Genomic DNA, 27478 nt, shown 5'->3' with positions numbered 1-27478 from the left:
TTTTGTGGTAAGCAAACAATTAAAGCTGAGTGTGACGAATTTTTCAGACCAAAATGCATTCCATATCACTAAAAAAGGGGGAAACAATTTTGAAAGCCATAAATAGGCCATTCTGAATGCATAGTACAGATGTACATCAATATCATGAACATCGACCATACAGAGTCATATGGTGCCCCCCCTCCGCTTTTCAAATTTTGATGGCCAGGCAAGTCATTCCCCACCTTTCCCCATCCCCACCCCCACACCCACCCCTGGCACAGATTTACGCCACTGGTTATAGGTGGTGAGAACGATGATAGTGATAGTGAAAATAAGAATAACGAGATCTGTTATACTGGCGGCCGTGGTGCTCATGCGGCACGCAGGCGTCGACGATTTCGAACAATCCTATCAACATTGACAACTGAGCAATGATATGAAGACTGACCGAGGAAAGAGTCGTTAATAATGCTGAAATGAAATACTTGTCCAACCGACAGTTCTAATTTCCAGAATGGTGTAGCCATTATAGGCGATTCTAAGAGAACTCCCGATTACACACACTGTGCAGCAGTAGCGAAAAGTCTTCCTTTAAATTATTCAGATATTGGTTGCTTAAATACGGGCTCCTAGTACCGTTCCATAAATAAAACATCTCCTAATGAATCAAACGGCGTCCACTTTAAGCGTTCCTTATTGATTCGAATTAGTTTAGTGAAGGGCGGCAAATAAACTATCCCATACAATTTTAATTATTGTGACGTCTCGGTGTGGGTCCGGTCTGTCTTGTCCGAATCTCCTTCGGTCGAGATGTTGTCCAATTTAAGTATGGGCAGGGTCGACGCCGTTTGTTTGGTGACTGCGAAGTAATTACCGCAGAGCTCAGTATTTGTTCATCTATTACCGTGTTTGCGAATCTGCGGTTGAGGGAATGTTGCTTAGTGACGGTTCAGTCTCGAAACTGTGGCGTTTGCAGTGTGCAGAAAAGAGGAATGCTGGAGATATTGATGGTTGGTGAATTCAAAACGCGTGAGACATCGACAACAAGAGAGTGATTTTGAACTAGAAAAACCCAAAATTCTTGCATACGAAGTGTTAAGAAATGTGAAATTATTTCCAGCTTTCCTGAACGTGTGTGCCAGTCTTCCCACATACCCCCTCTCGTGAAATCGTCGACCATTTAAGAATTCCGGACACACGCAAAACAGCCTCAACTATACTCGCTAAGAAATCTGTGTGTAGAAATACAGTGTCTCTGGTTTCCAAAAATGGCAGCAGAAACGGACTGAAATGAGAAACATACATACACGAGGTTTTGACCGTCCCCAGTGTTACCATAAGTGCCAGTCGGTGTTTTGTACTTAGCACTTCATGTCATCAGAATTCAAATGAAAACTAGTAATGCTCGACCTAAATCACTATGATTCTCTGGTTGGTAGCCCGTTTGAATGTAACAGCAAGCGCTTTCAAGCTTAGTAATTATTGCCTAAGCAGCGTCATGAAAAACGCCTGTGGCCTTGTTGAGGCATCTGAAGTAAGGCATGCTTATAGTTTCCATTAAAAAGTCTCCACTTGAAGTTCAAGGGATAGCACGTGCTGAGTACACAGTCCTTAAATAATTGACGCTAAGGGAGGCGGGCTGTCCAGCTTAAGATATACATCATTTTTGCAATTATAAATACCAAAATAACGGTACTGGAAACGAATCAATGCGGAGTTGGTAAAACTAGTCCATCCCATGGGAGTGACAGTGACATCCATACTTGATTTGATTGCTTTGTAACCAAACTAGGCCAATTTAAACACCAACCACTGGGCATCGCTTTACATTTTATGACTCACCTTGTGAGGCTGACAAAAAGGCAGTTTAAATTTGCACTCCCAATATTGGCGTCCGTTCAGTGAAGTCATCCAGGAGTGTATATTTAACTGTTCCACCGTTAAACCAATCAGTCGACAGCCTTATTCCACTCCACCGGCGAAGATAAACCATAGGTCCCTTGGGTCGTCTTCCCCCGTCTTCAAGGTGTGAGAAATTAGCGTCGCCCGGTGTTGGTAAAACTGGCGACGACAGTCTAACGCTGGACTCTAATAAACTTCTCAGAGATGTCCTTTTGGTATATTCAGCAGAACTGTGCTGGTCGCTGATAGATTACCCACAACCTAAACACCAGTGCTGATCATAAGATGGCAGTTGCACTGATAAGTTTTTATCTATAAGTTCCACTGGATGGCAATCTCGTCACTTTTTTTTCAAAGCGATAATTTCCCTCGACAGCACCATCAAATGTCAGGAGCACTGGTCTGTTATCTGTCTATCTTGTGGCTGGCATCCTCAAAGTAGTTTTTATCTTCTCCTTTTCCCTGGATGACAGAGATCGAAAGTCCAATCTAGTCCTTATGACAGTCTTGACACTTATTTCCGAAGCGATAATTTCCCTCCACGGCAACTTGCCTGACTCAGCTTGCCATCTGTCAACGGTTACGTGAGAATTACCACCTTGCAGCCGTTACTGATTGATCAAGGCATCGTCAAAGCATCCGTCCTTGTTAGTGTCTCAGAAACCATACCGCACCAGCTCAGTAAATAATCATCCATCCCGTGATGCCTCAGGGAGTGCTGACAAAAGGGGTTCCAACTCTGAGGGGGTCGATTCCTTCTTCTAACCGTCTTTTTTTCACTTCACAGTCGAGCCGATTCGGGACCAACAACCGTTACGGTGACAAGATTCTAAGATCGGTCCAAGGACGGCTTCACAAAGAGCCGGACAATGCAACGACACCCAGACCGTGTTATCGTCAATGTACCCCCGCCCGTCTCCAAGATCTCCCGGACGGATTGAATGCCGGGCGGGGATTTATCAGAGGATCACGGGTGGTTCGTCCGCAGGGGGGAATTTTTTGGATTATGGTCGGTGGCACCACGGAGCTAGATCTTAAATCTGGTCGATACAAAAGTTAGTTGTTGGAATTTGGGAGCTGTTTTTAGCATAGGCCTCAACTCTATATCTTGAGCAATATTCTATGCAGGTGGTGGTGGAGAGGCCAGGCAGAGAGGTTATTTTTCTGACGATGGACAAGGCCATCTAATCTCAATAATTAGACGAACCTAATTGTGGGGAGGAGACAAGTTTAACCGAGCCAACAGATATGATAATGTAAATATTATTTATAACAAACCGAGGAGTTTCCGTCTTTCGAAGGGAAAAGAATTGGACAAAACCGCTCAAATAGACCTTAACGGAGCGCAGTTAATTTAAGTAGCATTGCGTAATTACAGCATGTATTTACGCATTATGTAAACAAATTACCACAAAAACGCCAACCTGCCAAATTCTGCGTTTAAAGCACAATACCATAGATGGTATCTCTATCGCTGACGCTTCTCACATAATGTCACAGAAGTAAGTTCCCTGAGATTTGGATACGCTTGTTGAAGACAATGCCCTGAGAGCAACGCCCTCCGATTATTAAATTCCGAAAACTTTGTAACAGCATGCTCAGGTTAGCTTGAATAGGAGAAGCTTTTGGTGTGAGTGGAGGAACTGAACCCTTTCTTTGAGTTAAAGTCAAATTATTTGTAAGCTCTGGCCTACACTCCACGTTGCCAATGGCCGTGGTTGGAGGAGATTCGAATTTATCAGAACAAATCAGAATAATTGACGACTAATTGAGTCTCGTGTACAGTCAGCTCTCAATGTATCCAAGGCATCGATCTAGGCGCCCAGGATCGATACATGCCTACACCGTCGCTGTTATCTGCTCCACTCCCCTCACGGACAAAATACCCGCAGTCAGCCCCCCGCAGTCAGCCCGCGTCGCCTCCCACAACAGATGCCGTTATCGATCTCTCACCTTACCCGTAGTATGATCCCCTCATCCGGGCGCCCCTCCCCTTTGTTGTGGGCTGATCCCTTAAGACGGCTAACGGTGGTTGTTTAGTTTTCGCCATTGGAGAATGAGACAATGAGGTCATCAAAGGCAGGGCCAGTTAATGATATTTGAAACCTGGCCGACAGGGGAGATCGTGCCCGTCCCCGCCCCCCCCCGATGGGCAGACTGCTCCCCCAGTGAACAGTTTCCCCCATCGCCAAAAACATGAGCATCAAATTTATCTATCTTCCCTGTGATGGCCCTGGTCTTGTGCCCCCCCCCACGTCCAAAGCTGGCTACGGCGTTGATGGAGACAGTCGGTATCTGTAACTCACGAGTCCCAAGGCCATGCATATTTTCAGAAATCCATGTTCTTTTTGGATGTATTACTTACTTTGGCATACCGATAAATTATATGGGCGAAGAAATGTTGAGGATTCCCATTGATTTATACAATACAAAATTCTCTGAAAGGCATATCACTCAAAAATTGTTCTAGCGACTTGTGCCTTATTTTGTTACTGGTATCTTGTGTCAAAAGAAGTATAATTATTTTTCTTGCCTAAATCATTCTTCATCATTTTCTGATAGAATTCTTGAGAGATCACGAGACAGATTCAATATAAAGCAGTTTTATTATTATGTTTTTTAAAGAAGACATCAACTTCTCGAAGCCGAGGCCAAGATTTCAGCAACCGAGCCCTCAAAACCATGAGTTCCCCACTTCGCACTGTTGGAGGACCAGAGAGCAAAGACTGGACAACCTGCTTGCGCTTTCCGAGCTGAGACATCCTAGTATGGGTGACAAAACGAGCATAAGCTTCATTATGATGAGGAAGTGGGGGCTCGCCCGGGGCTACCATTCAACAAAATAAATCAATCGTCTCGTGCTTGGGTTCGAATCCGGGACTTATTACGGGCATGTAACCCGAGGTCCGGAGCCTCGTTCCCCTTGGCGGCCGACCATCTACTCTTACTACTAGTCAAACTTGGGTTTCTCGTGTAAAACCCCTCGCCGAGAACCACTGGTCGTGACGTCAAAAGGGAAGCGTCCTGCAGGATGAGGTGGGACGGTCGCTGGTCAAGTACCACGAGGAAGTTCCTGGCTTTGCCCTGAGTCCAAGCATTCTTTGCCTTTCACAGTGCTACATGCTGCTGAAGGCTATCTTCTGAGGCATCACTTGGTGAAGTTGGTACCATCCCTAGTTCATAAGGCAGAGAGGAGCGTGCGAGCGTCAGTAGGGCCGACTCCAACACGTGAACTAGGAGAAGAATGCGCTTTAGTGGCCAGAGAGGGCGCTGTTGTTCAAGATGGCGGCGTCCTTGTTTGGAGCAAATTTGACTTTCTCCTCAACTGATTCGGCGATTGCGTCTGCGCCAAGATCGGTAATCAAGTGCTTAATGCAGTTATAACTTGTATAGCTGACCGTGCATGTATCATAAGGTTTGAACAAGCAGTAATACCAGAGCAACTTGAAAGATTTCTCCATTCAATGATTCAGTCAAGGCAATTTTTGCATGCCGTGAATAACGTCTGATTTGTGATTGTAAAGCCTAACAACTTAAACAAGTAACATGCCTTATTTTTTACTGAAGGCCAGAATGTTAGTAATTAGGGCTACTCACTGTGGCAAGTGATCGGATTGATCAGTTTTTATGATGCTTTCGCAAAAGTCCACCAACGATTGTAAAAACCAATCACAGCTTTCAAATATGCATCGACGATGGAAACGCCCATCACCACTGGTGAATATGCATCACTAGCTGATGGTGATCACCGATCGTGAATATGCATCACCGATTGCTAAAATGCATCACCGATTCGGTAATCGCATTAAATGTCTCTTTGGCATTCCATAGGCTGTCCTGTGTACCAGACTAAATAGGTCTAGGGCCAGAAAGAACAGTGAGACGTTTGTATCCTATTGATTGTCACTGTCTTGGTTGTGTAAACACTAAGCCTCGCTAATCAATAGTAATACGGCATGAGTGGTTTTACACATTGGTAGAAAGGCATTGTGGGAAGGAAAAATGAGCAACATTGCCCCCTTTTCCTTCCCACACTGCCTTTCTACCATTGTGCAAAATCACCCATGCTGTATTAGCTATAAGAATAAGGCTTAGGCCTATGGTAAAAAAATAATTAGGCCTACTGTCAACACACCGACAACATAGGCCTAGTCAGCATAGGTTTTTGCTTATCCCCGTGAGTTTAAAATTTACAATGTGCCCATTTATTACATGTATTCATTTCCTTCCTTGGTAAGGTAGGCATTATAGGCCTACATTCTTGACGTTTAGTTAAAGTTGGACCTTGCCAAATCAAATCCTGCATGTTATAACGGTTTATTTGATCAGAGCGGTGTGATGGAAGCCTGTAACAAGCCAATGAGGCAACGATGTGAAGAGATAGGTGCCTTTATACAGATGTCATCAAGCAAGGTACTGTACATGAGATACAAATTGTAAAAACCAGTCATCCTATTGTTTTTATGTATTTTTTTAAAATTTCTACTTTTCCTCATAAAAGTTCCTCCTGCATATGACATGCTAATACCTTGACACCGTGTTCCTACTTAACTGTGTCTTAAGAATTTTCATGGTGCACCATCATGGAGGGAAGGCTATTTTTCCTGCGTGATGTGCATGAGTTGATGCTTTGTACTATCATTGGCACTGACTTCACATTTATAACAAATCTATTCTCCAAGATAGCACACTGTTCATGCATTCTGTGCATGTAGCTGAGTATGTTAAACTTTACCGACAATGGTTGGGCCTGTCCCAAGTACACATGGGCCATAAGTACATTGGGGACAGTGGGCTCAGCTGGTATCTCGCTGTGGCCGGCATGTGGCTTTGGACATCTGTTGTGTCACAGATCACCGGTCTGTCCTTATCCTGCTTGCAACCTATTCTGCACAGTGTGACGAAGCGTAGATTAGTCACAGCAAGATTTTCGGTAGCGACTTGTGTAGAGGATTTTCATGTGACGTAACATGACGGGCAGCAAAGGGCATTTTAGGAAGAGTACTGTGTCCATATTTTCAAATCTGGGTATTTCTACATGTATTGGCAATTTCATGTACGCAGGAGTGTTGACAGACTTTGAATGCGCGTGCGCGTTTCCGCACATATCTGTATAAATTGTACGCAGACCGTCAAAAATCACAGGACTGAAAATCCTCTATATTAATACTCATGCAGTCCACAAGGTACATGTAGAGTTGACAGCAATCCCTAAATTTTTAACACAATTATGTATTGTGATTGCATCAGCACTTCTTGACCGGTCAAAGTTCACAGTCTAAAGGACTTTGTTATCCTGCTTTGGCAGTGGTGTCTATGATAGAAGTACTGATCCATTCCATGATATGTTTTCTTCCAAACCACTCATTTTCATCCCCAAAGAACCTCAATCTGTCCAATTTCACAGTCTATCATTATGCTGTAGAGCAGCAGATTTTATGAGAGAAGCATTTCCATTCCATGGTACATTTTCTTCCATTTTCAATTTCTAAGACATTCTCACGTCAACTTTCACAGTCTGTCATTATCTTGTTGAAGTGGTATTTGTGACTGGAGCACCCCTCTGTCCTGTGGGTACATTTTTGCCAAAAGCGAGCCATTTTTACCCTCCGCCATAGGAGCTTCACAGTGTATACCCTCTGCTGCTGGACAGCATCTTTGGCTACAACCAGAACCCGGGCTGGGGCCTGCACGCTGCCACCCAGCAGACCTTCAGGGATGACTACCGGATGTTGCATGAGTTCCTGTCCCCCCACGGCCATCTCATGACCATGGTCTACAAGCTGCAGGCTGACCCTGCACTACGCTACGAGTTCCCAGTCTCCAACCTGCCAGTACGTCTGCCAAATTGCCAGAGCGATTGCCATGCTTTCAACCAGATACAGTCGTGATGTGATGTTACCAGGGGGAAAAACTGAAGACATGTTAATGAGTGTTTGGTTTTAATTCTAGAAACAAAGGCCGATGGGGTATTTATCTCTGCAAAAGAGGCAGGATTTGTGTACAAAATTTCAAGCAAAAGGCCTCAATTTCAGTACAAAGTTTGCTTTCAGTGTTGAACCTAAATTTCTAAACGTACTGCTTTTACTGTGTCTGATCATGGATGCTGCATCTCCTACTCAGTAATTTCTGAACCTTTCTAATTGAATTATCCTTGAGAAGAGTTCCGATATTGGACCGTTACAGTTTTTGAGTGCCACGACCGACAAGTTGGCCCAACTTTTTGAACCTGCTCCTGCAAGGTACTTATCCCCCGTTCCTCGCTAAAAGCCACCCTAAACTGAACATTTATTCCTTTAGAAGCTGTCGGCTCTGAAGATGCATTGACATGTTAACATTGTGGTTTTCCTTCTCAATCAGGCCCCAACCAGGGACGCCATTCTAGAAGGAGCCATGCCTGGTTTATATGCCCATAAGCTGGGTTATCCGGCTCAGGGCAGACTACCCACAACAGTATCACTGAGTATCCTTTTGCCAAAGTCCATCACCGACGGAGCTCATCTTCACAGAGCTACTTTGTGCCTCTACAAGTCGTGTACATTTTGTTGCCCAAGTGGCAACTGCATTTCGGGGAAGGCTGTTACTGCCAGGAAAATTTTGTTTGAGATTTGCTAACGTTAATGTATCTCCGCAATGCTGGTCACCAAACTTACTCCCACAATAAGCCTTCTGTAAGTTAATTTGAATAAAATCTGGTACACTGAGTTAACTCTGATAGCACGTAAACATAAAAACTTAAATTCCCCAGACTAAAGACGTTACATTGTGACCACCATCTCTGGAATGGACTGGTTCCTTTGTGCCCTTCTTATCCATTGAAAGCAGTGTATCAGTGCAAGGTGTCTCTTATGTAAGTAAGCACCAAATCACAAGGTATAGCTGTAGCACAATGTCTTTAGTATGGAAAATTCAAACTGTTATGGTTACTTGAATTTAATGAACTCAGTGCACCAGATTTTATTCAAATTTAACTTGCAAAAGGCTTGTATAACAGGTATTTTGTCCCCACAACTATGGCCCAAATACATTTGAGTTTGCTCTCGTTGGAGCTAACAGGCAGTTCACTTTACAATTTATGTACATGAACAGAATTTGAACATAGATGTTACTTACATTATACCATGGCCTTGAAGGCTTCAGCTGGGTTTATTTTCTTTGACATTTGTGCCTTTAGCTGCATTTGAGTATTTTATGTACAACTTTGCCTATCTGATAGTGCATCGACATAAACAAGAGGTATGTGTGCGCTTTAATTTGTCCGTAAAGAGCACCACTCACTGCTGGTGTTTTGGGGCTTTTGTCTTTTTTCCTTACACACTGTGTTCTCATATTCACCTTGATATGATTGACTGTTGAACTGACTTTATGCATCAATAAATTGGTCCGTTGGGAGCATATACAATTAGAGGCATACTGTGATCGATGGGGTCATTTTGGACTAGATGCGAGATTATTTGTCAATCAATTTGATATTTGGTCAAGTTGATTGTCAGTGAATTGATGACAGATGTAACTCTTTGAAAAGTGTTCCAATGAAGCCCATCACAAGTCCCTGCAAGTCCTCCACAAGTCGTCCAAATATAAGCCAAGTATCAGACCATAAATAACTGGAACAAAAACATGTCTGTGTCATTTATATCTGTGCCCGATGTTGTGAAGAGACTTTTGATGGACTTGACTGCAACACGAAAAGCGATTTTTTAATTTATTGAAAAAGTGGATTGATTAACTGTGATCAGATGAGAAAGTTGAGTGTTAGTCTGGTCTGTTGATCCGATGCCAGAGTTTACAGCAGTGGACGGATGCAGATGATTGGCTCTACCCAAACCTTCTCAACGATTATCTTCACCACTTCCTGCCAATTGACGGGAGCAGCGTGCCCCCAGCTCCCTTCGTTACCAGCACGCAGACCCACAACCTTGGACAGGGCCACTCACCTCCGTACAGGTATGCCCGGGTGTTGATGAAACGTTGATCAAATGGCATGTTGAGTGAGGATCATCCAAACATCAGCTGAGAAAGGAGCGATTCATAGTGCCACAGAACCGAGGCTGGAACGATCCAACCTACGGAAGAGTGCACTGCATCTCAATGTCGCATGATTGCTTTTTACGTAGCGATCACACGCAGCTTCCAGTCATCAAACCTTGCTCATGCTGTCACAGCACTCTTCCTGTCTTGTCACCACAGCGTATGCCGTAATCATTCCAAGGTTTCTGTTAAACCCTCAAATACATGTACAAGCATACTCTCTAGACAAAGCTTTTGTCCTTCCAGTCATAATCAGTCAAGTGACACGTGATATATCAGTTTAATTTATCTGGGGAAAGGCATTGAACTTTTGTTGACTGTCTGTGACAGTTCAAACCGTGGGGAGATTGAGCCATCAGAACTGTAGGCTGGGTGAAAAATCATATATAAATTTGGAGAATTGGGGAGTGTCAAAATCTCTCTAGATATGCCAAATTAACTGTAATCAGTGTTGTATTCGAGTCCATCACAAGTCCCCGCAAGCCCCTATAAGTTCACCACAAGTCATTTAGTCTTAGGCCAATGCACAAGCTATTCAAATGAGCTGTGACAAAAGGATTCTTGTGTCATTATTCACCCTGTTACTTACGACTGGCCTTGTGATGGACTCAAAGATAACACTTTAATAATTGTTCAAAAAACGACCAAGATCAGGTTCTTTTGATACTTCTAACCGGAGCATTATTCTTCATTTAAATAACAGGGACTGGGTTCCACAGTCTTAAAATCATGACAATGCTACATAAACCTGAGTTTCTTAGTTGATCAATTCAGTGGTGTGATATGAATCAAGGTACTAGAAGGCACCGTATTTTATATCTTGGCCAAAATTGTCACAACTGCCAGTCTGTGTGTTCTCAATCACTTTGAAATTCACAACTGCAATCGCTTCGCACCACTCTGGTAAAGATAAGCACAGGCAGTTTCACTTTTCGATCAGCATCGCGAAAGTCCCCAGCTTAGCTCTCTGGGAAATACTGCTGTTAATACTCGACACAAGGAGACCCGTTCAAAATACACTGATCAATTAATGCCGTTTTGTTCTTAAGGCAAACGCTCATGTACTGTAATTTATTCTGGATAAAATGAAGGAGTACCAACAACGATGGCAGGTACATGCACCAATCAACATTACCTCTAACGTGCAGTTGCGATCAAACTCGGGCCTGGTTGCCAAAAGGGTCAGGGGTCATGCAACCACCACCCCACCCACATCACCCCACCTTGGGTGAAGGTCCACTTTGTTATACTTTTACTAAAACTGAAACTAGTACTTGAAGTGCACTTCCTAGTCAGCTGTTCGTTAGACATGCAAAGGTCAACTTTTTTTTTTAAACAAGGCCCTACCTCCCACCATGCTGGTCGTTGGCCTGAAGTGTACGCACATTCATAAATGCTTGCAGAATTTGTGTTTTTTTTTTCATGTGTTTTTGTTTTAATGAAGTTGCCAACATAATGAGGGCTTTTGTTGGAAGTGCTCAATTTTATCTGCTGAGATTTGTGGAAGTCTTGTGTGTTTTCTGTTGAGAGATTGTCTCGTTTAATCTTTGTATTTGCCATACTCCATCTACAGGCTGCCTCAGTACGGAGTTCTCTATCATTATTTGTAAGTTCCTCTGGTCCTTAATACCCGACCATTCATAACTTCCTACCCAGGGAACAAGTGTACAGTCCCCTGTAAACTCATCAGTGGGATCAAGGTTTTCTCCCTCCCATGATGCATCTTCTCAACCTCGTTCCATGGGCAGACACACATCCCTGGAGTTGCACCTCGCATGTATTTTTTTTGTAAATCACTTATGCATTAACCATGGGTGTGGCTCAGAGTTGTTGGCTGTTTTCCATTTTCCTTCCCTCTGTATTTTTTACCTGTGTATTTGGTAGATTGCTTGCTGCTGCTGCTGTTCCCGGAAGTGCCCCTGTGTACGAGGTTACATGTATCTATCCTTTTGTTTCTTTATGTTACTCTCTTTAATGCTTTTGTTTTGTTGTTTAGTTTTCAGTGTGTCATGTTGTCGGTGGAAGTGTCGTAAATATGTTTCTTGTGTTTTCTTTTATTTCATGCATGAGCAATCATGGGCAATCATGGATTAGTTGAAGAAAGCCTAGAATGTATGTCATTCATCAGACATTTTGTTGAAGAAGTAATGATTTTTTTTCAGGATACATGTACATGTATATAGATTGAAGGATATCAAGTAAAACTGAAGCTAACCTTGTCAATACAAAGAACAGCCAAGCACATGCAGCAAATTTTGTTGAAGTTTCTTTTTCAACCATTACTTTTAGGACAACTTTGTTAACCAGATGAGCTTCAAGTGGAAGTATATATTTTGAATTACATTGACACGCTTTAAAACATACATGAAATCTTTAGTGCAAATCCCGTTCTTTTCTTGTCATCAGCTGTTGCCATGGTAACAGTGTTGCCAAGGCCTCATGCACAGAGAAATGTTGGATTTTGGATCTTTCACCTGCGTGCAAATGCTGTAATATTGGAGGCTTTTTCCCATTTCTTTTTTGGCCAGAAAATTATAATTTTTAGGTTTGGACTGCTTCATATTTTAAAGCATTCACAGTTCAGAAAAGATCGTTTGTGTAACCCTGGCCCCTGCTTATGGTTACAGACATGAACTCATTCAATGTGATACAGCCCACATGTTGTCAAGCCTCAGTTACATTTTAAGGGTTGAGCGGTCAGGTAATTCTGTTTCATCTGAGACATGGCTGAGTTTAATCAAAATTACGAGATTTGCCAAGCAGTTTGGAGCCGTTCCAAGATGCAACTTATCACCAAAGCAACAGCATCGTATGGGCTGACATCATCGTGCATGCTTGTTTTTGTATGCAAGAAGTGGGGGTGTGCACACCAGCTGTTTAAAACAATTGGAGGATCTTGGCATGGGCACCAACTGCATGCAGTGAAAGGCATTTGCTCTATCGGGCACCAGTGAGGAGAATATTGGAATGCAGTGGCTATCAAAGCATAATGCGTGCAGTGTTTCTCTCCTGGTTTGGCCCTAATACAAGAGACTCTATAGTGAGTGTACCTTGCTTGCATGTCTGTCCACAGCGGCTTAGCACCTGCGCAAACAATATCTAAATGCAGAAAGTTGGTTAAATTTTACAAGTTTCAATGCATGGTGTTATTAAGGGCTAAGGCTATTATTTCCTGGCAAAACTTGGTTTTCTTTACTCGTGGTTTTAGCATGGCAAAGCTCAGCCAAATATTCCAAACAAACATAAAAAATGGTTGTTTGCTAGCAGTCCATAGATTGAAAGTACCAATAACAGAAATATATGTACAAAAACTCCTAGTAGATGTTACCTCAGGTGCTAAACTTAATATATTAGATGTAGTTTGGTTTTAGCATGGCAAAGCTAAGCCAAACATTCCAAACAAACATAAAAAATGGTTAATTGCTAGCAGTCCATAGATTGAAAGTACCAATAACAGAAATATATGTACAAAAACTCCTAGTAGATGTTACCTCAGGTGCTAAACTTAATGTATTAGATGCAGTTTGGTTTCAGACTTTGGTTTTGTTTTTGCAATTGCCTTTTCTGCTTTTATGTGAGCGACTTGTGTGTATAACTACAGGGAGACCATGTGTCACTGTTTCTAGGTTTGGGTCAAATTCTTCTTCAAAATAACGCCAAATGTCAAACTCTCCTTCACCATTCCAAGACACTCTGCAGGCCCTGCCTCCCTTAAACATGAGTTTGACAAGTAGAATTGTGTTCGGTACATATGAGAGCCCAGAACTGAGGCCAGAATATTGTAACGTCTGCCATTTCTACGAGTTCTTTACACGCCGACAGAAGGCACTTTTGACACTCCAAATCTGTTTTTTCTGTGGCTCTTGGCCGTTTATTTCCACACCGAACTCCTGGCCTGTCTGGCATAAACTCTCTCGAAAGACCCTCCCAAAAATGTGTCATAAAAACAGCTGCAGCTCCAACTGTGGTTTCGTGCTAGCGCCCCCCGCTGGCCAACCTGATTAGGTACTTGTTAACGTAATGCCAGCACGAGGACATTTTGTCACTTTGTACATTCCATTTTTTCAAAATTAATCTTATTAATACATGCATTTTACCCATTCAACTTCTTGTAATAAGGGCACACTGGTTTCATTTTCATTTTGGTCCAAAAACATGGTGCACTTGGTAGACTGAGGTCCCTGAAGACCCCCCATGTCCACGCAACCTTTCCAATCCCTCCCCCGAATATACTTAGCAGACATCTATGGATAATAATTATTATAAAATTTTTTTTTTACTTTTTAATACCAAAAAAGCGTGTGGTGTTGATGTAGCCAATTGAAATATAACTATTGAGTCATCATTGGAGAGAAGACGCCATTTAATGCAGTGGCATGATGCTCATGCCCAGGTCTTTTAACTGCCCACTTTGTCACGTCACAGTGGCCAATTAGAGAGGAATGTCACACTGTTACCATCTGCTTTCCAGCATGGTGCTGCACAGTAATTCTGGTCGCTAGATCAATCTACAACGTAAGCCAATCCTAATCACTCTTAACCGCAACTGTAGTGAAATAAGGCTCAGCGTGCGAATAGGCCACGTCTAAGGTTGAGGTTAACCCACCGGTCACTGTATCTTCACCCAAAACCAGCCTGCCCGTCACTCCCTGTACTGCCCAGTATCACCTGAAGCCTGGATTCACTGGTGAAAATAAAGTGTAATTTGATGCAGTACAGGCGCTCAAGGGTGAATAGGCTGAAGTGCTTGACATATGCTTTAGATGCTCAGCCTGTTAATCCCTGTACTGTCCAAAACCCACTTAAATGGCAATGGTAACCCGGCTTCACTGTAAATAATAGACAGTGCAATTCAGTATAGTGCAGGTGCTAATGAGTCAAAAGGCCAAATGTCCTTTAAATATCTCCTTTCTTGTACTTCTCTTTTCCTTTGTTTTGCCCCCAAGATTCTCGGCCGATTCTCAGCACAGCTCTCTCTTTCGCAGCAATACCACCAGCTGCACCTCGTCCCACCACCATCTCCGTCACCCCCTCCAGCTCACCCAACGCCAGCCCCCGTTTGGCCTCCACCAGTCCTCGGCCGCGGTGGACTGCGGCGGCAACCGGGAGACATGGCGCAGCGAGGTGTTGCTGCAGGCACTGGGGGAATTCTGGCTGAGTCAGAACACACTGCAGCCGAAGGAACAAGGTTTCAGACAGCATGTCAGGGTAAGAAAGTACACCAATGTGAGATAGAAAAAAGCAAGTAAACAAAACCGAATGTACGATAAAAATGACAATCTGTACTTGTAGGTCCAGTTCTGAAACTTTTGAATCTTTCAGTTGTATCGCTTCAAATTCTGCAGTGAAAAAGAAAGAAATTATCTATTTGATACTCAAGGCTGAGATTTGTCAAGATTTTTCCCTGATTTCGGGGTTTTTAATCAGGATTTTCCTGACTTCAGGATTTTTCAAACAGTCTCTTTTGAAATCAGGAAAAGCCTGAGTTTACCATTACAGTGTTTTAACGTATAACAGTTGATTTAGAGCACAAGAAATGGGTATTTTAAGGGGTGTCAAAAGGAAAACACAAATATATACTGTAGGCCCTTCGCTGCTGTGGGGCCCGCAAAGCCTCTGGTGGTTATTTCATGGATTTTTCAATTTCCTTCGATCTCACCCTCGGATATTGAAATTACATTTTTTCTGGAAGAACTTTAAACTTTGTGATTGCACTTTAACCTGCCAGCTGACGACAGTGGCACAGGGAAAAAGGGGGAAATGGTTATCCTTATCTATCGCAAAATAAAAATTTGTACAGGAAAACAAACTGTTTGGATGAAAACAGCTTAGCTTACGGCAGAAAAATCCATCTGAATACTTCTTTTTACAAGATTTATAGTTGGTTACTGAACTTGGCAAGTACAGGGGACCAGTGAAAACATTGTTATTCCCAGAGATTCAAGCATGACTTGAGTGTTAGCTGTCACAGTATGTTGAAAACGGCCAACCTGTACTTGTTGATATGAAAATGGTGAATGGCAAATCCTTGGATTGAAATCTAATCATTGTTGAGTGAAGCTAAGTGGGCAAGTGTTGATAGGTGGTTGAATTGTAGGCCGGAAGTCACGGGTTAGAACCCACACTGCAAATAATCATGAACACTGAAAAAAATGGATAATTTCCTGTATTTTTTCATTTACTACAGGAGAACTACATCCCCAGCTCAGACCACGTCCGGGTGGTTCGAATCCTGGTCAAGCATTTGCATTTCTTTGTGAACTCGGCCCGGCCTCCCCTGGCCATTTCTGCTTATCAGCAGCCAGAGCAGGAGCAGCTGGACGACTTGAAGAGGTACAGACTCATGTCTCACAGTCTGTTCCACCCATGCTAAGGAGTGGTTGTAGTCAAGGCCATTGTAAGTCCTTGCCAAGTCATTCAATCTCAAGTCACTAGCTATTCAAATGAACTCTGACAAAAGGATTCTTTGTCGTTCATGTTTACTTGTCCTTATTAAAGGACTTGGGACTGGACTTACAATAGGACTTATGATGGACTCAGTCACGACACTAAAGCATCTTTAGTGCTGCAAACTAAGCCTTCAGAAGCACTGATACTCATTTGAACCTTCACTGCTGTCATGACAAAGAAGGGCATGCAAAATAAGACCAAAAGAGGGCTCTCTTCACTGTAAGTGGTAAAGCAGAAGAAATCTAATCCGTGAACCTCTTTAAAATGCGCAAAGTCCTTAGCATAGGTTGCACTTAAGAGTGTTTGGTTTTTAGCCTGTTCAGTGTCATTTGTGAAGCCTCGTATTCTTGGTACTTCACAAGAATTGGTGAGATTAGCAAGATCCTCAAGTCTTGCTTGGGTTGCATCTTCTGCAGGTATGTCATCCCTCGATTCATTCAGAAGAAACTCTACGTCTTCCTCCGACATGGCTTTGACAACTGGCCCCTAGACTCGACCTTCAGACAGGTACCATGAGACTTGCAGGATGTGTGCTGATATGGATGAGCTAAAATCATCCCAATATGCCGAGGAAGACCTTCAGGTCTCCAAATAGCACTGCTCACGTCAGGTTTTTGTTTTGTATAAAAATTTGCTGCATTGATATCAAGAACAGCTTGTTTTTCTTGAAATGTGACCGGACCCTACAAAATGTGTCTTGAAGGTATTTTTTGACTTGTTCTGCATTTGCTTTGTATCAAAACAAGTAAACTGAGCTCCTTGAATTTGGCGTCCTGATAAAAATGGACATGACCTTGATGAAAATGTTGAGGGTTCCCAATGATTTACATTGTGCACAAATCTATAAAGGGTCCTGAACACATAAAGTGGCTCTTGTGGCGCAAACTCACTCTGTCAGGCTGGGTCGCAAATGCAATTTGTGCGGTTCATGTAATAATTCAGTCAGTCTGGACCTAAACAAGAACAAAAGCCCCCCCCCACCTTTCTAATCCCTGGCTGATTTGATTGGTCAGATACTTGAGGTGTGGTTGAGCTACATCCAGCCCTGGCGTTACACGGAGCAGATGAGGGCAGCAGACAGATCCCCGGTGAACCCACGAGAGATGGCCAAGGACAGACCCATTCAGGAAGAAAGATGGTGAGTGTGTTTAATACATGGCTTTAACGTGAGGCCTTTGTCAGGTGTAAAAACAAGGTGGGCAAACTATGACAAGAAGTGCAGGTTGCTTTAGTAGCATCAGAAGATTTTTGGGCCCTCGAGTATCCCACTTTTTCCTGCTTTTTAATAAACTTTTTTTGTTCATCAAATTCCTACTTGCTCATCCCACAACTCTGGAAATGGAATCTTAAATGAGAGAACATTCAGTCGCTACTTGTATTAAATAGGGCATTGATTCAAATAAGTCAAACAGCAGCCGATAAATTTTTTTTAACAATTTCCTTCAAGACAACTGTCTCTCAATGAGTCATTTCTCAAAAAGTGAGCAAATCAGGTTTGAATTCACAAAATGTTTTTGGGGCAAAACAGCAAGAGAAAAATATGAACCCAAGGACATGATACTGCTGAAACTGGTAAGGTTCCCAGCGAACTGTTCTTGAGTTTGTTGACACATCGTAACCGGGTGTAGTTCCAGATGGGATGTGGTTTGATTTTCCCTGATGCATGTTTCTATGGAAGGCACGACATTACATTGTGAATGTCGGAAGTATACTCCTTTTATTCTTTGTCACAGGTTGAAGTTTGTGTCCTGCAACCTGCTGTTCTACACTGTCTTGTTTCAGGAGTTCCTCCCCAGAGCGTTCCGCCAGGATCTGACGGGGCCCAAGAATGCCATCGTCCTGTTCCGGGTGGCCAAGGTGTTTGCTCAGAGCAACCTGGCTCATATTTTGGAAGAAGGTGAGGGTTTCTGTGGGGGCAAGTGGGCACAGCCGTGAAAATTTTGAGGAGAAAGAAAGTCATTGGTTGTGGTGAGTTGCCGTGAGGGTCTCGATCACTGCTCATCATTCTGGGAGGGGAAACAGCTACGAGGTCTCCCTTTTTTTGGCGCTTGTATAATTGAGGGATGGCAAGTCTTGAACAGTTTGAAGCCAATTTCTGACTGGCTATGCCAGTTTTTGTTCTACCCGGGGCTTGTACCCAGTTGCCTGGCGGTATCCTTCCCCCTCCCTGCCAAAAGCCTTTCACCCTCCCATGAAAAGTGAAGGAGAAAAACTGCAAGACAGCGACCAAAAGACGAATGTAACTGATGACTCTTGTCCAGCCACAAGCCCTTCCACTAGTCCAGTCACATTTAACAGGGTGATCAAGGCCAAAGGAAGGCTTTTATCATAGTCTATGCAAATGGCTTGCTACCTCACTTAAGACTGGACGACACGATGGACTCGACCACAGCCGCGATTTAAACTTTTCTGTTTTCCCCACTGACACCTGTCCTCCTTTCGTCAGCCGAGAGACGCCTCATTGAGGACTACCAAGCCCCGTTGCGTGGTCGCACAGGGTCGTTTGGCAGCAGTTTTATTTCCCCTCTTCGCATCCCGTCGTCCCCAGACCTAGGCTCTCAGATTGCCGAGCTGGAGGCACCGGGATTTGCCTACCAGCCCCTGTTCGGTGATGTGGTTAAATTATCAGTAAGTGGAAAACGAAACACGAATCCATTTTTTTCAATGATTAGTTTATTCCTTGTAATTCCAAGGATTCCTCCGAAGTGTTCATGTCACTGTTACTAGCTAGCCTTAAGGAGCCTAGATAGGGAAGAGGATGTGAGGAAATATTCAGAGAGTCTTTGTTGGTTTTCAGACTTTTTCTTCCAAATGTTTTTACAAACTGCATACAAATCTTTTGACAGACAATCTTTGACATTTAAGTTGCAGATAAGTGATAAAGAAGCATTGTTGTTCAAAAGTGTCAGATGTTGCCACAATTTTAAAAAAACTCTCAATTGGTTAAAGAATGTCTGACCTGCGGCATGTACAGTTTGTTGGCTTTGTTAGAGAAAATACTCCAGAAAAAGTATGTGACCAAAAGACCGCCATCAAGGTGCCCGTTCTTCCTGTGGGCGGCCAAAGTCTGCAGAAATGTCAACCTTGGTTGGTGTCAGATTTAACTCAAAATTTACATTTGCCCCATTATTGTTGAAGAGGTTCTCATTTTGATTTTAGTGTCTGGTAGCAGTTTGTATTCGTTGTTTTGGTTAGTGCTAGAGATATTTGAACGCTGTGATTTATTGCCCTGATTTTGTGTTGATGGCCAGCCACAGTTTAACCAGCCCTGGGTCGGTAAAAATATGACTGAGACTTAAAAAGAATTGACTTAACCTGAAGAAAAAAATATGAAATCATGTCACCGTAAAGGCATCTTTTTAACCCCTTCACGGCGGAATTATTTTGACCGCGACTGCTGGGCTGTGGCATGCCCTGAATGGAGGGCTTTGTCCAGCAGCAGGCCCCATTGAACCAGCAGCTGCATGTTGGAAAGACTGTACGTGTGGTATGCGCTAATCCTCACACAACGGTGTGATAGTAGCAGTCCTCCGTAGCGAAGGGGTAAAAAATGCTGTGTTCAAGTCATCATCTCAATCTTTAAAGATCGACAGATTATTACAAGCTGTCCACCAGGCCTGTATCACGGTATCCAACATGAACTATACTCCCGTCGCCAACCCCAACGAGGGGTTCTTCTCGTGGCTGGGACTCGGTGACCTCACCTCGGGGAGTCAGGGGTCGTACGGCCAGCACCAGCTGCAGGATGACATTGCGCCAGCAGACACCCACAAGTTGAGCGGGTACCTGAAGCTGACGGTAGACTACCTGTGCAAGGTGTTTCAGGTGAGTCGTCAAACTTAACAGGCGTCACGATACGCATATGATGCACCCAGTATTAAAGCCAATTTAGTGTTTCAATGAGGCAAGGGCATTCAGGATAAAAGCACCTGACATCACTCTAGTTCAAGGTTAGTCGGTGGGCATAAGTTGGCATAGAGTGCTTAGGTCCAGTGGTTCTCACATGTGACTGATTTGAATTGGAATTTAGGTTCGGAACTGCAGAGGTACCATTGTACTTGTGTTCTTCAGGCAAGAGACTTTACAGTTGCCCCTCTCCACCCAAGAGTATCAATAAGTACCTGAGAGGCCACAGAACAGATTGAACTGCTGCAAAAAACTGATCTCATGGCCCAGTGAGCAGGGGTAATAACTATGGGGAGCTTTGTAACTCCTCAGTGTAAAGCTCTGAAACGTGACAGACTTGATTCCCCCATTTAGTATCAAGTCCAGCATTTTTCAAACTGTGCGTTTGTGTGTGTTTCTTCAGGTCAGTACTCCCTCTGTAGCCCATGATTCTGTGGACGGTGGTTCTGGTGGGGGTGTGGGCGGTCAAGAGAATGACCTGCCACCTGAGTGCATCAATGGGAAGTTGACCCCACGAGGTCGATACCAGGTGTGTTGGCAAAATAGTGCCTCCAGACATCATGTGATATGCTTTTAAAAAATCACTTTGTATGTTCACTTTAACCCTCCTTCAGCCGATTACAAAAAATATTGTGTGGTGGCGTTACTCTGTGCAGCTCACTTATTTTAAACCTTACAGGTACGACACATTTTTCAAGTTACTCAGTTTGAGAGTATGCGAGTTTTGCAACAAATTCTGGCGTTACTCATTCAGTCATGTCAGCTGGTGTACATTGGGGCCGATAAATAAAAAATAAGATTACACCAGGTTTAATGACATCGACCGCCGGTCTTCTGTTTCTTGAAACCCCTCAAGTTTCAAGTTTCACCAATGACTCCTTGTTCCTCTTCCTGCTTGCAGCTGATGAACGGACTTCGCAAGTTTGAAATCACCTACCAAGGTGATCCCGACCTCCAGCCAATCAGGAGCTATGAAAATGCCTTCCTGGTGCGTAAATTGCATGCGTTATCAACGAGCATCAATGAAACGGTAAGAAAGCCTTTGTCTAAAACCTCTTTACTTTATACGACTGTTTGACCGGGTACGTTTTCAAAAAAGACATATTCTACTGTCATTTATTTTATCTTTCTAGTTCGGTGATAAGATCTTGGAGTTATACCATCGACCAGACTTCACCGGGGCAGTTGCTAAGCAGTTCTTTCACCCTCCCCCAGTCATCCCTACCCACAAGCAGACCCCCAAGCGGTCGCTGTCGTACAGTCCCACGCCCGCGCGGGCGCTGGACGGAAGACACCGTGACCGGCCCAGGGTCAGCCTGCGATTTCTTGCCAGCTACTACACTATTGCCAAGCTGGTCGTCGTGTACCTGTGCCTGTGGCTTATGGGCTTTGGACCCGTGGGGGCGCTGTTTGTGTTCGCGGTCCTGTTGGTGCTTTACGGAGTTGTAGGAGGGGCAGTGGGCTCCCTGCGACAGGATAAGAAACCTCATGAACATCTTGACTGATGATAACCTTGATGGACAGTAATCTTGAACCAAAGCTTGTCAGCAGATCTGAACGAGATGAGATCGTCACTCGAATTCTCATTCCGCACTGCTAGATGCCTGCCAAGTTAAGCGCTCATAAAACCTTGTGATGTTTGCATGTTTATAGGGGTCATCCAGTTCTTTCCCTCTCCTCACAAGCATGGAGAAATTTTCATAAATGTGGAAAAAGTGTTGATCTGCCATCATCCAGCATTCTTGCATAGTCTTTTTCAGTGGTTAGATTCAGAGAAAGATTACGTTTATACACTCACGAAAATGATGACAATAACGGATGAAACCTGTCAACAGAAGTTTTGTGGGGCCACGTGCGGGCTCCAAAATGTGACGTTTTGACCGAACACGAGCAACATAGAAACTCCTGCTCTCTGCATGTGACTCTCCTAGTGAGGAGAAGGTTGGAACCAGTCTCATATCTCTACAGCTTCACTGGTTAGTGTGCTGTTACCACCCACAATACTGCCTACAGTAGTGACAAATTCCACACTGTTCGCACCTGTAGCAGACATAGGGTACAAAGGCACTTACTCTAATGAATGGGTTGGGGTGTACATTGGACGTTTATGCAGGGTCAAATTAGGGAATATTTTGGATACAGTTATTAATCTTATGATGTGATGTTGTACATCTCTAAACCGCATCACTTTCTTCTTATCCAAAACCATGTAGAAGTAGCAATTTTGATACAAAAGGGGTGATTTTCTGTATTGCCGGCTTCCAAAAATCCTCTGTCCAAAACTTGTTTGGCAAAGTCATTTATTTTAATAATATTGGACTTCTTTTGACTTTCCGTCTGAAAAACGGTGAATACAATACAAGAAAGTCATGCCAAATGGAATCTCGTACTGGTGCTGTGCATTAAATAATGTAAAGCCATACAGAAAACAAATTGGGTAAAAAAAAATACACTTTGAATTTCAGGCAGAAGTTAAGTAATGTTTAAGCACAAAACAAAGTCAGACAAACCTAAAGCTGATGTTTATTTTGAAATAAGCTAAACAATTGATTTAAATGTTGAAAGGCATCTTACCGTTTTGCTTTTAATTCCATGTCACTGGTACAGATCAAATTTTAACCAGTGAGACAAGGCCACAGGCAATAAACGTAAAACCGGAGAGAGATACAGAAATCGTGTTTTTCCCTCCGAAAGAAACCTTTAAAGTTCTACGACTTTCATCTCCACGATGAAAACAAAAACACCACCAAACTATGCTTTCAGAGCTGAAATGATATAAATACATTTCTAATGAACTCATGTACACTCATCTTTGCATGGCAGGTGAGTTTATACATTAAAAACGCATAAAATTAAAATATGGAGCAGTTTATATTGTTTGCAACCTGACGCTTTTGCTTTTACAATTGAAAAAAAACCTTGCAATCGACTTTTACTTTCTTAGTGTCAGCTTAACGTTCTCTTAGAGAACAACTGCTGGCAACACTTAACCCTTTTCTTGTCATATGCCATGTCAAATAAATGCCAAATAAAAGAGGTTGTGAGAAATATCTGGAGTATATTTTGAATTGCAACGAGAAGAATGTCCAGTGTAGAAGATGGAACGCTTGTAATTTACAAGACCTTTTGAGTGTGCCAGACCAAGTCCCTGGCACATGCTTTTCAAACGAGTCCTTTCTGACCTTATAAGTCAATGTTCAACCCCTTTGTTCTCTTGCTGTCATTTTGGGCTGGTGCTCCAGACATGCCAATACCCTCCACACAAGGGCATCAGAGGATGCCATACCTTCAGGTGTGGATGGGGCGGGGAAGCAATGGTGGCCATGCCCTCCCTAGAGGGAGCCTGGGTTAAAACTAATTTTAGAAAAAAACTGTAAAAAGTTAAAAGTTTCTTGGGTTGATTTCATTTTTCCTTCTTTCAAAAAGTGGGTCAAAACCCAAAATGCAGCCTCCTAAGAAAGGCTGTCAAAAAATTATATGATTTTTTCTTTTGTCAATTTTTGCTCCCCTCCACAGAAAGCCCCCCCCCGTGTTGGCTTTGGATCCACCATGCATACCTTACCAGCAAAGAGTCTATATGGATTGCATTGGAGGGTGCTTAGCTTGGCATTCCTTACAGTGTGTGTGTTTTGCTGACATCCACTGTCCTAGTTTTTCTACTGCAATGCATGGAGCAGTTCTAGAAAGTGACTAACATGATATGAAGGCTACAACAGAGCCAGGCTTGAGAGCTACTGCCACCAAGACTGAAAGACACAAATTTGACCATTCGCAAAGGAATGGGGCTTGTTTCTCATTTGAAACCCGGGAGGAAAGGAAAAAAAAGAAGCCAACAGTTTTTTTTCAGCTTGGAGGCTGCTATTTGTACAGTTCGTCACCTTGTGAGAACGGTAAAAACCTAAAAAGACCAGCTTTTTTTCTTTGAAGTTAGGTCATTCACCGACCTACTCGTGGCTCATTTCTTATTTCTTCAACAGCATTTTGGCAAAGTCAGCGTTGCTCATCTTTCCTGTCGTCTGGGCTTGCGGCTTCCCTTCTGTCACCTGGCTTGTCACCCCCTCTCGCTGACCTGCTGTCTTGGGGCTTTGTTGGGTCTTAGGTGCTGGTGTCCTCTGCAGTGCTCTCGGCACTAGCGACAGCTGGGTGCGACCCTTACCCCGTGGACCCACAACGCCCCTAATTACGACAGCAATGAACAAAAAAATATTGGCACTTTAAAAAATTTAATCCAAAGAGAATTTCAACTCTTCAGAAGAAATGTTAATTAGGTAGATGAGTTCCCCCATTGCTGTAAAATTGGTGCTTATCAGCTTTTGCATATGAACTCCTCAGGATCACAGATCCCACTGTGGAAGGGAATTTCTCATTTGTCATGAGGGGATAGAGTGGAGGGGTAGGGGTCAACGTACTTTGCTCCGAGGGACTTGGGAGGGTAGGGGGACTCGGCCACTTCACTTGCCGCCTCCTCCTTGTCCTCTTTCTTTGGTTTCCGTGCTGGCGGGTTGCTAATGGCAACGCTGATGGTGTGTCCATCCATGACAGTGCTGTCTGCTCCTACAACGGCCCGGGCTGCATCCGACTGTGAGAGATAAGTACATGTAAGTGGTTTCTTGTGGTTCTACAAATATCCGGACAATTCACGAAGGCCTCTGCCCACCTGTGAACAAGCGCGGCTGCAAAGCCAATACAACATGTTTCACTGCGGCCGTTTCTCGAGTTGATGCCTCGGATAAGCCTATAATATTTAAACGTAACGTCCAAAATGCAAATGAAAACAATGTCAGAAATGCATCAAGATGAATACGTCAAAGCTAAAAAAAAAAAGAACCGTCATTTGAATTTTCAAAGCTTCGCTACAACACACCTGCTCCTTGGTTTGTACGTCAACATCAAGCTCCTGGAACTTGCTATAAAATATGTGCTGCAAATGGGTACCGGATCCTGTTCTCTTTGACAAGAAATTTGCTATCCCGTGCAGAAACAACACGGTGTTCATCAAGACACGATCTTTCTATAACATCAGTCAACTCAATGTCCTCACACTGTTTTTCATTCCAATATGGTCTCCTAGCCAACTGCTCCTTAACCCTTGAAGGACAGATGCCACATATTCACGTAAAGGTTTCGATTATTCTCACCTCTTGGTCAAAGTCGACGTATGCCAAACCTTTTGGGACGCCACTACGATAGGTCACAATTCGGAGGTTTTGTATCTTGCCATACTGTGAGGGAAAAACCACACTAAGGTCAGAAAGAGATGTGGAAGGCATTTAAGGAAAATAAACTTGTGTTTAGGAAATATTGACAGGCTTGTCAAACACTGATAACAGTAACAAATTGATGCTATACATACAAAAATATTTGCTTTGTAATATTGACCCCAATGTCAGGCTATGCATATGGTTCTAGGCTAATTTCCACAGAAAATGTCAATTTGCTTGGCAACATTTTTTTTGTTTTTAGAACCAAGACAAATGGAGAATTAGGGTCTTTAGGAAAATGCATATCAACTGAACACAAAGATCTTTGGTATTCAGTAATCCACTTTCAGCCCAAGTGCCTCCCCTTATCGACCTGGTGGGCGACACTTTCAACTAGGCATCCTGCGCCGTCAAAGAGATGGTAGATTCCTAGAAAAAAAATGTTCGCACATGCCCCAATACCGCACACCCACAGACTTGCATGCAAACTTGTTTTCACCTCACCGGAAAACACCATCTCTCCTTCACCCACCTATCCCTTGGCACGGGGCCTGCGTCAACGTATTGAAGCTGATCCTCTGGGTGACCCTGAATGACAACCTACTCACCTGGCCAAAGAGCTCCTGTAGCTGGTCGGCAGTGGCTGACCGCGGCAATCCGGACACAAAGAGCTTGTTCTTTTCCATCTTCATCGCATACTGGGTGGGGGGGGGAATAAAATGGTTAAAATGGTTCAAGGAATCATGACATGGATAATCAGCAAACACAAATCACATGTACTTGAGTGGCTGCTCCACTGATTAGTTGGTGTTCTGCATTCTAGTTTGGCTCTGTTGCCTTCGAGAAAGATTCAGAGATGATAGAAACGTAAAGGGGCCCTGTGACTTTCTTCCTTTGTGCGTTTCAAGCTGCTGGAGCAAGTAAGCAGTTTGCAGCGGTTTCTGTATATAGGCGTGTCATACATAGTATGGACCTCTGCACAAAAGAAGTCCACATAATGCAGGGTGCAATGGCTTTGTGTGGACTTGCACACGTCCACACAACGTTTTCCCCTCTCTGAAAAACATTTTCAGAGGCATTTTGAGGTGGCAAAATGAAGGGGAACAGTCCAAGAAATCATCAACACAAATTCATCTCCAAGGAGTCATCCTATCGGGAGAAAAAGGAGCATTTACCTTAACCACAGGAGAACAAAGGAATGTCCACACTTCGTATAGAAAACAAGTGTATGTGCTCTAACATTTGTCCTTGTTTGTTGCTACTGTCTACTGGACAAAGAAATTCGAAGTACCGCATGTGCCAGTTGAATCTGCCAAGCAGGTTGCTGTTGCCAGGCAACAAAGCGACCTCTATTGTTCATGCACAGAGTCTCAACGAGAATCTCTGTCCCAAAGTCTAGTGTTTCAGCTTGAAGCGGGCCCCCGGAAGAACACATCGTAATGTGTCACACTGCGAATGCAGTGCAAAGTGTTGAACCGGGAAATGGCAATATCAGGGATCCAGTACAAGTGAGCGTGGCTTTTTTTGTGTGCAGTGCTTCACGTCTGATATGCTGTATCCAGCCGATGATAGATTACTCATTGGCATTCCATTTTACCTGGAATGTTTTCTTGGTTTCTGTGGTAGATTTATCCATTGAGCGATCCACGTACATTGGACGGCCCTCCACAGACTGTCTGTCCATCTTCAGTGCTTTCTCAACTGAACTCTTAATGTCAGAGGGAAGACAAAACGACAGGAATTTGTAAAATTGGCTATTAACAAATTCTGACCATCAGCCTTGAAATCTACGGAAGCAGTACAACTCAACAGCAAAAACTACTATCGGGAAAAAAAATCTTGCTGTGAAAACCGGTGGCAAGCCTCGTTTACAGTATTCAATTTTCACTCATGAAAAAATTGGTGACCATAGGGAGCGCGATGTGCTCTGCGTTTTCTAAATGGTTGCAACAGAACACTTGCTACGCTCTCAGGAAACACTGAAAACTACTGAAAAATGTCCCGGT

General features: G+C 43.4%; 3 protein-coding genes across 8 annotated transcripts in view; 1 reads left to right on the top strand and 2 right to left on the bottom strand.

Annotated features, from left to right (window-relative positions):
- Window positions 1–3203, bottom strand: part of LOC110982264 (neuronal acetylcholine receptor subunit beta-4-like) — a 28964-nt gene extending 25761 nt beyond the window's left edge. The window contains exon 1 of the mRNA XM_087140931.1: window positions 1825–3203. The gene's annotated coding sequence lies outside the window, so the exon portion shown is untranslated. The remainder of the gene's footprint in view (window positions 1–1824) is intronic.
- Window positions 3204–5118: 1915 nt separating this feature from the next.
- smpd4 (sphingomyelin phosphodiesterase 4) lies at window positions 5119–23321 on the top strand. 3 transcript variants are annotated; one of them, XM_022240504.2, is made up of 17 exons: window positions 5119–5241; window positions 6214–6297; window positions 7503–7718; window positions 8245–8347; window positions 9059–9120; window positions 9668–9831; window positions 11489–11521; window positions 14862–15123; window positions 16103–16248; window positions 16782–16872; window positions 17379–17503; window positions 18099–18262; window positions 18812–18993; window positions 19951–20190; window positions 20675–20800; window positions 21173–21301; window positions 21405–23321. In XM_022240504.2, exons 1-17 carry the CDS (start codon window positions 5167–5169, stop codon window positions 21774–21776), a joined length of 2574 nt encoding a protein of 857 aa, XP_022096196.2. In that variant the 5' UTR covers window positions 5119–5166; the 3' UTR covers window positions 21777–23321. The 3 variants fall into 3 exon arrangements, with proteins under 3 accessions (XP_022096196.2, XP_022096197.2, XP_086997056.1); XM_087140930.1 differs by lacking the exon at window positions 5119–5241 and adding an exon at window positions 5283–5680; XM_022240505.2 differs by lacking the exon at window positions 11489–11521.
- sart3 (spliceosome associated factor 3, U4/U6 recycling protein) overlaps window positions 22511–27478 on the bottom strand; it is an 18109-nt gene continuing 13141 nt past the window's right edge. For all 4 annotated transcript variants that reach the window (XM_087140925.1, XM_087140926.1, XM_087140927.1 and 1 more), the window contains exons 19-23: window positions 27070–27180; window positions 26081–26170; window positions 25410–25493; window positions 24681–24850; window positions 22511–24447 (exon numbers count right to left, since the gene is read on the bottom strand). In XM_087140925.1, coding sequence (XP_086997051.1) covers window positions 24234–24447; window positions 24681–24850; window positions 25410–25493; window positions 26081–26170; window positions 27070–27180 — 669 coding nt within the window. In that variant the 3' untranslated portion in view covers window positions 22511–24233. The remainder of the gene's footprint in view (window positions 24448–24680; window positions 24851–25409; window positions 25494–26080; window positions 26171–27069; window positions 27181–27478) is intronic.

Source organism: Acanthaster planci, linkage group LG09 (genome assembly GCF_054643075.1).
Source record: "Acanthaster planci isolate LZ-2023a linkage group LG09, COTS_SCS, whole genome shotgun sequence".
Lineage (NCBI taxonomy): Eukaryota > Metazoa > Echinodermata > Asteroidea > Valvatida > Acanthasteridae > Acanthaster > Acanthaster planci.
The sequence above is the reverse complement of the archived record's forward strand: the minus strand, read 5'-3'. Positions and strand labels throughout refer to the sequence as shown.